The sequence below is a fragment of the Chiloscyllium plagiosum genome, unplaced genomic scaffold, assembly GCF_037043375.1.
Source record: "Chiloscyllium plagiosum isolate Xiang-an unplaced genomic scaffold, Cpla_swu_hap1 HiC_scaffold_9, whole genome shotgun sequence".
NCBI classification, from domain to species: Eukaryota; Metazoa; Chordata; class Chondrichthyes; order Orectolobiformes; family Hemiscylliidae; genus Chiloscyllium; species Chiloscyllium plagiosum.
In genome coordinates this window covers 37727818-37739886 of record NW_028270147.1, presented here as the reverse complement: position 1 = coordinate 37739886, position 12069 = coordinate 37727818, and the positions used below count along the sequence as shown (strand labels likewise).

The following is a 12069-nucleotide window of genomic DNA, read 5'->3' as shown; positions in this document are numbered from 1 at the left end:
TCCAGTGTTGTACCTTGTCTTTTTGCGTTCCACCCAGAATTTTATCTCGGTACGCTTCTTGCTAACATTCTTGTCCCTATACCCCTCCATTTTTTCAACAAAAGGGATAAATCCAAGGGTAGTGTACCTTTCACAGGAAGCTGTTCAATGTGTCTCTCTCAGGAAGCTGCTCTCTGTACAGTATCTCTCACAGAAAGCTGCTCTGTCGGCAGCTGACATCGGCGCATGTGCAGGACTAAGGGCACAAAACAATTCCTGCTGGAAATGTGCTTTTGTGAACAGAGGTAAGCATTCTCGAAAATACTGTTCCTTAATTCCTCAGCAATGTTAAAAGCAAACTGCTGTGCTGGAACATGCGCTATCTGAGAACTACCTATATATATATATATATATATATATGTGTGTAATACTTGGGTTCATTAATGTATTGCAGTTTTATGTGGAGGGACAAGGTATGGGGAAGAAAACATGAAGAAAACATAAAACAACAAAATACATCAGCAATTTGTATTGACCATAGCAAGTGCACTATACACAAATGAGAGCATATAATAAACTATACTCACAAATGTTTGTACAGTAAGGAAAACAGCACTAACAGACTTACCCAGTGCAGGGACATGAAAGGCTCCTCAAGATGAATTGGCATAATTATATCTGACTAATGCAGCGGAGAAAAATGTGAAGCTATAATAATTGTAGAGCTTACTCTATGATCAATACATCTCTTGGTGACACCACCACAAAGGTTATGGTGCTACTGTTAGAGAGCCTACTAAGGTGCAACTATTAAAAATTATGAATTGTAACTATGATTAAAACATCAATCAACTGAAATCAGCCAATGGATCACATTACATATTTCAGGTAAACAACTAACCAACCATACGAATTGTTGCTGGTTAGGGATGAACACGGTGCTGTGAACTCACAAAATACAACTGTGATTAAAGTAGCAATCAATTTAAGCACAAAGACTGATTTCTAACAAAACTGCTAAGAATTACTATTAAGTTTAACATACTGCTACTATGATTTCACTGTATTTAAAGCACTACTACAAATTATTAAAGTTCTGTGTATTGTTATTTAAGTTAACTGTAAACCAAGGATAGCCAAAGGCACCAACATACAAGCAGCTTCAGGCTCCAGACATTTCAAGTTCAAGGCAAGGCAAGACAATATGCTTTGGTAGATTCCTTTCCTATTCCCTTCAAGTCAGCTCTCCAGAGCCTAGGTGCATATGTGCCATAGAATGGAAATGAACACAAAGAGAGGTAAACCTAGCAAGTTATCACACTGTGAAAATATTGTCTCCATCAGCATCGTTGGCAAACACCTTTTATCTGTTCAGCCTGTTCAAGGACATATGGTAATGTCACACTAAAATAACAATACTATTACCATATGTAGAAGCTATGGTTAGTGAGTTTGCAGATGACACCAAAATTGGAGGTGCAGAGAACAGTCAAGGTTACCTCAGAGTACAACGCGATCTTGATCAGACGGGCCAATGGGCTGAGGAGTGGCAGATGGAGTTTAATTCAGATAAATGTGAAGTGCTGCATTTTGGAAAGGCAAATCAGGGCAGCACTTATACACTTAATGGTGAGGTCCTGGAGAGGGTTGCTGAACAAAGAGACCTTGGAGTGCAGGTTCAAAGTTCCATGAAAATAGAGCTGCAGATTGACAGGATGTTTAAGAGGGTGTTTGGTATGCTTGCCTTTATTGGCCAGTTCATTGAGTGTAGGGGTTGGGAGGTCATGTTGCGGCAATACAGGACATTGGTGAGGCCAAGTTTGGAATATACCATGCAATTCTGACCTCCCTGCTATAGGAAAGATGTTGTGAAACTTGAAAGGGTTCAGAAAAGATATTCAAGGATTTTGCCAGGATTGGAAGATTTGAGCTATGGGGAGAGTCTGAATAGGCTGGGGCTATCTTCCCTGAAATGTCGGAGTCTGAGGGGTAATCTTATAGAGACTTATAAAGTCATGAGGGGCATGGATAGGATGAACAGCCAAAGTCTTTTCCCCAGGGTGGGTGAGTCCAAAACTAGAGGGAATAGGTTTAGGAATGGGGTGTGTGTTTGTGTGGGGGGGGGGGTGTTGGACAGATTTAAAAGGGGAAACTTTTTCACACAGAAGGTGGTGCATGTATGGAATGAACTGCCAGAGGAAGTGGCGGAGGCTGGTATAGATTAGATTTTTTTTTAGATTAGATTACATTACAGTGTGGAAACAGGCCCTTCGGCCCAACAAGTCCACACCGACCCGCCGAAGCGAAACCCACCCATACCCCTACATTTACCCATTACCTAACACTACGGGCAATTTAGCATGGCCAATTCACCTGACCCTGCACATCTTTTGGACTGTGGGAGGAAACCGGAGCACCCGGAGGAAACCCACGCAGACACGGGGAGAACGTGCAAACTCCACACAGTCGGTCGCCTGAGGCGGGAATTGAACCCGGGTCTCAGGCGCTGTGAGGCAGCAGTGCTAACCACTGTGCCACCGTGCCGCCCACGCGGTATAATTACAACATTTAAGGGACGTCAGGATTAGTATATGAGTATTGAGAAAAAGCAAGGACTGCAGATGCTGGAGATCAGAGTCTAAAGTGTGGTGCTGGAAAAGTGCAGCAGGTCAGGCAGCATCCAAGGAGCAGAAGAATCGATGTTTTGGGCATAAACCCATCATCAGGAATAACAGAATTATAGTCAGCTTTAGTGTTTGATCTTTTATGTTATGAGAGAGTAGCTGGAAAGGTCAGAATTTATTGTCCATCCCTTATTGCGCTTAAGGTGGTGGTGGTAAGCTGACTTTTGAATCACCGCAATTCACCCATTGTAGATGCAGCCACATTACTCTTAGAAAGATGATCCAGGCTTTTGACGCAGTAACAGTGAAAGAACAACAATATTGTTCCGAGTCAGGAATGGTGTATGGTTTGGAAAAGAACTTGCTGTTCCTAAAAGAATTTGTAAATCACATTAACATCTTGTTAGAATCAGATGCATCACTTAACGTGTCCAAAGTAATAAACATTCCTTTCATCATTCAGAAGAATGACCAGCAATCTACTTGTCTGAGAATATTGATTTCAGATTTACATTTGGTTTACAGATGTGCAATAAAAAAAGGAAGGAGTCAAAGCGGAAAAGTTTTCATGCCTCCAGATTGCTCTACTGTTCTTCTGCTGGCTTTTTATGTCTGTGTGCCAAAACATCAAAGCTGTGTAATGTTTGTTTATGGTGAAATGAAAAGTGGTGAAATTCAATTTTGGTGAGGACACAATTGGGCAGTAGCAGAACTGTAAACTTCAAAAGAATGGAAAATTGGATTGTGCACTTGGGATTTCACTGAATTAAAGGATTTCAATTCCTTTCTGCTACTGCTGTGTGCATCTACTATTGCCAGAAGAACAGCTGTTATGTTTTGTCACACTAATTTGTCTTGTGTTGTCTTCATTCATCCACCATAAGATAAGACGCAGGAACAGAAGTACACCTTTCAGCCCAATGAATCTGCTCCATCGTTCAGTGACAGCAAGGCTGATCTGATTACCCTCAACTCCACTTTCCTGCCTTTCCTTATAGCCCTCGATTCCCACAGCGATTAAAAAACTATCTCAATCTTGAATATACTTAATGAGCCAACAGATACCTCCTCATCTCTGTCTTAAATGTGGATGTAGGTTTGCTCGCTGAGCTGGGAGGTTCAATTCCAGACATTTCATCACCTTACCAGATAACATTTTCAGTGGGCCTCAGGCGAAGCAGTGTACTTGATTCCTGCCTTCTATTTATGTTTGGGTTTCTTTGGGTTGGTGATGTTATTTCCTGTGGTGATGTCATTTCCTGTTATTTTTCTCAGGGGTGGTAGATGGGGGTCTAACTCAATGTGTTTGTTGATAGAGTTCTGGTTGGAATGCCATGCTTCTAGGAATTCTCATGCGTGTCTCTGTTTGGCTTGTCCTAAGATGGATGTGTTGTCCCAGTCGAAGTGGTGTCCTTATTCATCTGTATGGAAGGATACTAGTGAGAGATGGTTATGTCGTTTTGTGGCTAGTTGGTGTTCATGTATCCTGGTGGCTAGTTTTCTGCCTGTTTGTCCCATGTAGTGATTGTTACAGTTTTTGCACGGTATTTTGTACATGACATTAGTTTTGCTTGTTGGGTGTATAGGGTCTTTCAAGTTCATTAGCTGCTGTTTTAGTGTGTTGGTAGGTTTGTGGGCTACCATGATGCCAAAGGGCCTGAGTAGTCTGGCAGTCATTTCCAAGATGTCTTTTATGTAGGGGAGAGTAGCTAGGATGTTCTGGATGTGTTTTGTCTGCTTGTTTGGGTTTGTTGCTGAAACATCAGCGGACTGTGTTCTTTGGGTACCCATTCTTTTTGAACATCTGGTATAGGTGATTTTCCTCTGCTCTGCGTAGTTCCTCTGTGCTGCAGTGTGTGTTGGCTCGTTGAAATAATGTTCTGATGCAGCTTCGTTTGTGGATGTTGGGATGATTGCTTCTGTAGTTCAATATTTGGTCTGCATGTGTTGTTTTCCTGTAGACGCTGGTTTGAAGTTGCCCATTGGCTGTTCGCTCTACTGTGACATCTAGGAATGGCAGTTTGTTGTTGTTTTCCTCCTCTTTAGTGAAATTTATGGCAGTAAGAGTATTATTGATGGTCTTGAAGGTTTTCTCTAATTTGTTTCGTTTAGTGATAACAAAGGTGTCATCCACGTAGCGGACCCAAAGCTTGGGTTGGATGGTTGGCAGAGCTGTTTGTTTGAGTCTCAGCATTCCTGCCTCTGCTAAGAACCCTGAAATTGTCCAAGAGTAGAATTGAACCTGGGTCCCTGGAACTGTGAGTCAGAAGTGCCAACCATTGAGCCACCATGCGATTCAACCTAAGCCTTCAGAGAGACTGGAACCAAAATCCAACAGTGAGCCTACTTGGCCAATTTACCTCAATTCAATAAGCAATCATAGTGGGATTTGACCCATATCCCTACAGAATTGACCTAGGTCTCTCAATTACCACTCCAGTGACATTACCACGACAACATTACCTCATATGCAAACACTCAAGGACATCCTTCATCCAACAATATCTTGGTTGATCCCTTTTCTTCCCTCTGGAGACATCATTGTAGCACTTTGGATCTGATCAAGTAACCAGAATACTGATATTTTCTTGCAATTTTCAAGGATTTCCTCATCTGTTTCATGAGGAGCACATGACTTCCTATAACTCTATTTTCATCTGTAGTTCTTATTTACTTATTTCTGAGGCATATGTGAAGGTGGATAGAATGCAGCAATTTCAGATTTCTTCTTGTTAAAGCTTGAGGTTTCTTTTCTTCCTTTGTCTTCACAAATTTATATCTAAGTCTATCCTCCTAACTACGTGTCACATCTGCCATCTTATCATTTTTTCTCTAAAAAGCCAAACTTGTCTACTTTACCTAGTTTGAGACCATCTAGTTCAAACTTCACACTTGTTTCTTGTAAGAAATTCCTTCCAGCTATCATTACTTCTGTCTTTTTGGCGGCACCACTCCCCACCTCTTCCTCCGCTACATTGATTACTGCATTGGCGCCACCTTGTGCTCCCGCAAGGAGGTTGAGCAATTCATCAACTTCACCAACACATTCCACCCTGACCTTAAATTTACCTGGACCATCTCTGACCTCCCCCCCCTTCCTGGACCTCTTCATCTCCATTAATAACGACCGACTTGACACTGACATTTTTTACAAACCCACCGACTCCCACAGCTACCTGGATTACACCTCTTCCCACCCTACCTCCTGCAAAAATGCCATCCCGTATTCCCAATTCCTCCACCTCCACCGTATCTGCTCCCAGCAGGACCAGTTCCACCACAGAACCTCTAATGCATCTCGTCCACATCCCGCACCTCCGTCCTCAGACCCCACCCATCCAACCGTAACAAGGACAGAACACCCCTGGTGCTCACATTCCACCCTAACAACCTTCGCATAAATCAAATCATCCGCCGACATTTCCGCCACCTCCAAACGGACCCCACCACCAGGGATATATTTCCCTCCCCACCCCTTTCCACCTTCCACAAAGACTGTTCCCTCCGTGACTACCTGGTCAGGTCCATGCCCCCCTTCAATCCACACTCCCATCCTGGCACCTTTCCCTGCCACCGCAGGAATTGCAAAACCTGCGCCCACACCTCCTCCCTCACCTCCATCCAAGGCCCTAAAGGAGCCTTCCACATCCATCAAAGTTTTACCTGCACATCCACCAATATCATTTATTGTATCCGTTGCTCCTGATGCGGTCTCCTCTACATTGGGGAGACTGGATGCCTCCTAAAAGAGCGCTTTAGGGAACATCACTGGGACACCCGCACCAATCAACCACACCGCCCTGTGGCTCAACATTTCAACTCCCCTTCCGACTCTGCCGAGGACATGGAGGTCCTGGACCTCCTTCACCGCTGCTCCCTCACCACTAGACGCCTGGAGGAAGAACGCCTCATCTTCCGCCTCGGAACACTTCAACCCCAGGGCATCAATGTGGACTTCACCAGTTTCTTCATTTCCCATTCCCCACCTCACCCCAGTTCCAAACTTCCAGCTCAGCACTGTCCCCTTGACTTGTCCTACCTGCCTATCTTCTTTTCCACCTATTCACTCCATCCTCCCCCCTGACCTATCACCTTCATCCCCTCCCCCACTCATCTATTGTACTCCATGCTACTTTCTCCCCACCCCCACCCTCCTCTCATTTATCTCTCCACCCTTCAGGCTCTCTGCCTGTATTCCTGATGAAGGGCTTTTGCCCGAAACGTTGATTTTACTGCTCCTCAGATGCTGCCTGAGCTGCTGTGCTTTTCCAGCACCATTCTAATCTAGAATCTGTTCATATTCAATCCACATTCTAAACTAGATTTTATCCAATCTACCAAATTTTTCAGTGCCTCTTCTGACTCTGCAATTGAGTGCTGTGCTCTGAGCAAATTGCAGGTTTCTTATGTTCTTACCTCCAAATTGTATCCCTGGAAGCACCTCCAATTCTGATCATCTTTTCAGTGGAGAGGTGAATACTTTTGGTGACAGATATGGCTGTTTCATATACCCCTTTTCACTTGAAATTTTACTCAATTGTCTCTTTTTTGTGTCCTGATACTCACTATTTAGGACCCAATATGGATAAATTTCACAGTCAATATCACTTTTCACCAACACATCTATGAAATTTTACTGATAAGCATTATCAAAGGCTTTCTCATAGACTATTTGCAAAAACTTTGTAAACCCAGGCATTTATTATTCATTTGTTTTCCTTTAATTGCTTTATTTTTTAATAACTTTGTAACATTCAATATTAGAAATTTACAAGAAACTTCTTATGTTATATGGTAGAAAACATGAGCATACAGTAATTCTTAAAGCTGCAAAGAATATTCAGCAGTCAAAGAGTTAAAAACCATTGTGACCCATAATGACCTTGCAGGCACATCTTCTTGTAGATAAGGTCTTACCAAAAACAAAAGTAATCTGGCATAAGGTTCAGTTGCAATGATCCTTCAGAGAACCAGATCCAAACAGACTAAGTTTTTTTTTGTTAGAGGAAGCCATCTTAAAACAGACCAAGAATTTTGTTAAAGAGTACTAAAGAGATTGTATAGAGCTGCATTTCCCACTTGATTTCACACAAAAACATCTTAAGAACAACAAATGCTCCCAGATTAGTGTATCCAGGTCTCATCTTGTTTACATCTCTTAATTGTAGAAGGCAGTATTTTAGCCACTTCATACAGCAAGAGGACCTTTTCCATTCTGCTCGCCTTCACACGCTTTGTTAGTTTTATTTTTGTAATTTAGTCACCATAATTCTTTGGAGAGACAGAACGAGAAAAATGGAGAAAGATAGATTGGAAGATTGTCCATTGTGAGGCTAATGGACCAGGAGAACCACCTTAAGAACAGTATGACCTGCTATCCTCTTGAAGGCCGAGGTGGTGGTGTGCCAATGTCCACTGTGATGTTTGTGTACATCGGGTATTTGGCTACATTCACCAGTTTGTATTTCAAGGAGTTGATCCCATCTTGCTTCATTGTAACTTTAGTGTTCTGGATTTTTGTAAACCTGAAAAAGAATTTAAATTTAAATATTTAATCAAGACAATTAGTTGTCAAAAGATTCCTTTTAATGGGTTAAATATGGTTGGGTTTTCTCTCACTGCAACTTGCAGACTTAGCAAACCTTCAAAAATGAATCTCATGTCCTCAGAACCAACTAATAGATCTCAGGTTTTTTGAAAATATGAATGGTCACTGCCTTCTATAATGTATCACTGAGTGAAAATTACAAATGACATAGACGTAGAGTCATACAGCACAGACACCGACCCTTCGGTCAAACCAGTCCATGCCAAACATAATCCCCAAAAAAACTAGTCCCACCTGCCTGCTCCTGGCTCATATCCCTCCAAACCTTTCCAATTCATGTACTTATCCAAGTGTTTTTTGAACAGTGGAACAGTGCCCACATCCACCATTTCCTCAAAGTTCATACCACACCCTCTGTTTAAAAAAAAATGTTCCTCATGTCTTTTTTAAATCTCTCTACTCTCATCTTAAAAGGTATACCCCCTAATCTTGAAATTTCCCATCCTAGGGAAACAACACTTACTATTAACCCTATCTATACCCCTCATGATTTTATAAACCTCTATAAGGTTACCAATCAACCTCCTACGCTCCAGTGAAAAAAGTCCCAGTCTATCCAGCCTTTTTTTATAAGTCAAACCTTCTGTACTTGGCAACATTTTGATAAATCTCTTCTGAACCCTCTCTGATTTACAGGGCGACCAGAACTGCATACAATATCCCAGAACAGGCCTCACCAATGTCCTGTACAACCTCAAAATGTCTTCCCAACTCCTGTACCCAAAGGACTGAGCAATGAAGGCAAGCATGCTAAACACCTCTTTAACCACCCTGTCCACCTGTGATGCAAACTTCAAAGAATTATGTACCTGAATTCCTAGGTACCTCTGTTCTACAACACTATCCAAGGCCCTATCATTATTTGTATATGTCCTGCCCTTGTTTGTTGTATCAAAATCCAATACCTTGCATTCATCCAGATTGAACTCCCATCTGCCATTTTTCAGCTTATTAACCCATTTGAAGAAGATCCCTTTGTAATCTTAGAAAAACTTCTTCCCTGTCGACTATGCAAAGTTACTAACCATGCCTGCTATATTCTCATCCAAATCATTTATATGATGACAAACTTCGCACGTTAAAAGAGGTGTTGCATCAGAGACAGACAGCTGATCTCTTCTAACATATTGGCAATCTCTTTGTCAGTGTTAACAGGACAATGAGCCTGCTGACCCCTGTTTGAGGTCCTGAATTGGCTCCCACAGAACTATTTGGTTAACAGATTTCGACCAGTGTGCAAACCCCTTCAGGATTGGGAAGGTGGTTGAAAGTACAGACTTAAAAGCTCAAAACCTTCATTTCCTGAGTCTCTATTATGCTCTCATGAATTTAATGAAAAAAAAACCTGGAATTAAGAGTCCCATAAATTATTGTCGATGGCTGGAAAACCCATCTGGTTCGCTAATGTCCTTTAGGAAAGAAAATTGCCATCAATATCCTCGTCTGAATTCCATACTGTTGACTCAACTGCTCTCTGAGTTATTAAGGACTGGTAGTAAATGCTGGCCTAGCCAGCGATGCCCACAACCCGTGAATGAATTTTTTAAAAATATTGAGTCTCAAGGAAATCAGAATATGTGAGAAAAAAAACTGTTCCTGTGTGCCAGTGCCTTCGAATGAGGGCCCTCAAGTGTGTATAAATAACCCACATGTCACTGCTACTGGGTTAATAACAGCCATATTAGGATGGGGCATCTAACTGGGCATAAATTGCTGAGCCACCTTCATTCAGGAAAGAAAGTTCTCCTCCAGACTCAAGTATTAACCATGTAGATTGTGTTGCTAGTCACCATTACATCTACCTATCTGTCACCTCAACCCATCATCTCAACATGCAGATTGGCCCCATCCCAGTTGAACATGCCTGATGATGCCCGAAACTTCGATTCTCCTGTTCCTCGGATGCTGCCTGACCTGCTATGCTTTTCCAGTGCCACACTCTCGACACACATTCATTCACCCCTTCTTCACTCATTCTCTCTTTTCCTCGTCAACATCTGTTTTGATTGCAACCCTTTAATGACTTACCCAAGAGTCACTGCCACCAACACAATTGTTTAAATATCAAAACCCTTCACTGGACAGTTAGAAACATAGGTAACAGCAACAGGTGTAGACCATTCAGCTCATCAAGCCTGCCCCACCATTCAACACTATCATAACTCAACACCATACTCTTGCTCTCCCTCCATAATGCATGACATTTTTAGCATCTAGAATCTATATTTCTTTCTTAAATAAATTCAGTGACTTCATCTCTACAGTGTTCTGTGGCAGGTTTGCCACCCTCTGAGTAACAAAACTTCTCATCTCATATTGCATATTGAAGAACAAAGACAGTACAGCACAGGAACGGGCCTTTTGTTTCATCAAGCCTCTCATAATTTTGTAAGCTTCTATGGGGTTGCCCCTCAGCTTCCATATTTAAGTGAAAACAAATCAAGTTTGTCCAATCTCTTCCCATGGCTAACACCGTCCAAGGCAACATCCTGGTCAACCTTTTCTGTACCCTCTCCAAAGCATTCACATTTTTCTGGCAATGTGGAACCTAGACTGTGCGCAATATTCCAAATATGGCCTAACTCAAGTTCTACACAGCTGCAAGATGACTTGTCAATTTTTATCACCTCACATTTTTTCCAGATTAAATTACATCTGACATTTTCCTGCCCAAGTCTCCACCTTATCTATTTCCTGCTGTATCCTCTGGCAATCCTTCTCACCATCCGCAGCTCCCATGATTTCTATGTTGTTTGCAAACTTCCTGATCAGACCATCCACATTCTCCTCCAAATCATTTATATATATTACAAACAACAGGGATCCCAACACTGATCCCTGTGGAACACCACTGGTCACAGTTCACCACATTTCGTACAAGGCTCCGACAATTTCCTTCCTCATATCTCTCAGTATTCTGGAATAGATCCCATCAAGACCTGAGGACTTTACTACGTTAGTGGTTTTCAAAATACCCAACACCTATTTTACATCAACATGCACCAGAAAATCAACATACCATTCTCTAGACTCAGCATCCATCATGTCCTTCTCCTTTGTGAATACAGATGCAAAATATTTATTAAGAATCTTACCCTTTTTCTCTGGCACCACCTGTACCTCGAAATTGTACCCCTTTATTCTGTATCCCTTGTCAGGCGAAACATAATCCCTGGAGCATCTCAAGGTTTCAATGAGATTCCTTCCCATTCCTCTAAACTCCAAACCTACTGTTATACCATGAGTCCAGTTTGAACTGGTAATTTACTGTAAATGAATTTCTATGTTATACAGCTTTTGTTTTGACTCATATACTTCAGCACTGGCCATCAAAATACTTTTAAACTTACACAAACTCACTTTGAATTTAAAACACAACTTAAAAATAATCTTTCATGGAATCAGTCAAAACATCGCAAATTGGTCAAAATGAAGAACACTTTTTTTTAGAATGCATCCAAGTCTGTTTGCGAAATAAGTCTTTTTCTAAGTCAAAGAAAATAGAAAACAGTATTGAAGATTCAAAGCTAACGTGATTGAAGGTAAAGTGAATGAAGCAGGAATTGGCTCTAATGAACTAACTAGAAAAGTGATCAGCATTGCGTCCTCAAATCTGAGATGGTATTATAAAAAATACAATGTGGATTCTTCAATAGAAAGAGTTGCAATGATAAATAGATAAAACTGGATAGAAAATTAAAAATGAAATAAACCACGGACTAATAATGCAAAATATAGCTCTGAGGAACACAGAATTATAGTGTGGTGATGGAAATGGAACTCAGAAGTTAAAAGGAAATATGAACAAGTCTAGCTGATCCTACACTGATCCAGGTACTGGAATGCACATCCTGGACA

The 12069-nt window shown here is 41.5% G+C and overlaps 1 protein-coding gene across 2 annotated transcripts in view; it reads right to left on the bottom strand.

The window, feature by feature from the left end:
* Nucleotides 1-7777: 7777 nt before the first annotated feature.
* b4galt2 (beta-1,4-galactosyltransferase 2) overlaps nucleotides 7778-12069 on the bottom strand; it is a 550978-nt gene continuing 546686 nt past the window's right edge. For both annotated transcript variants that reach the window (XM_043699063.2, XM_043699065.2), the window contains exon 7: nucleotides 7778-8128. In XM_043699063.2, the coding sequence (XP_043554998.2) occupies nucleotides 7978-8128 (151 nt within the window). In that variant the 3' untranslated portion in view covers nucleotides 7778-7977. The remainder of the gene's footprint in view (nucleotides 8129-12069) is intronic.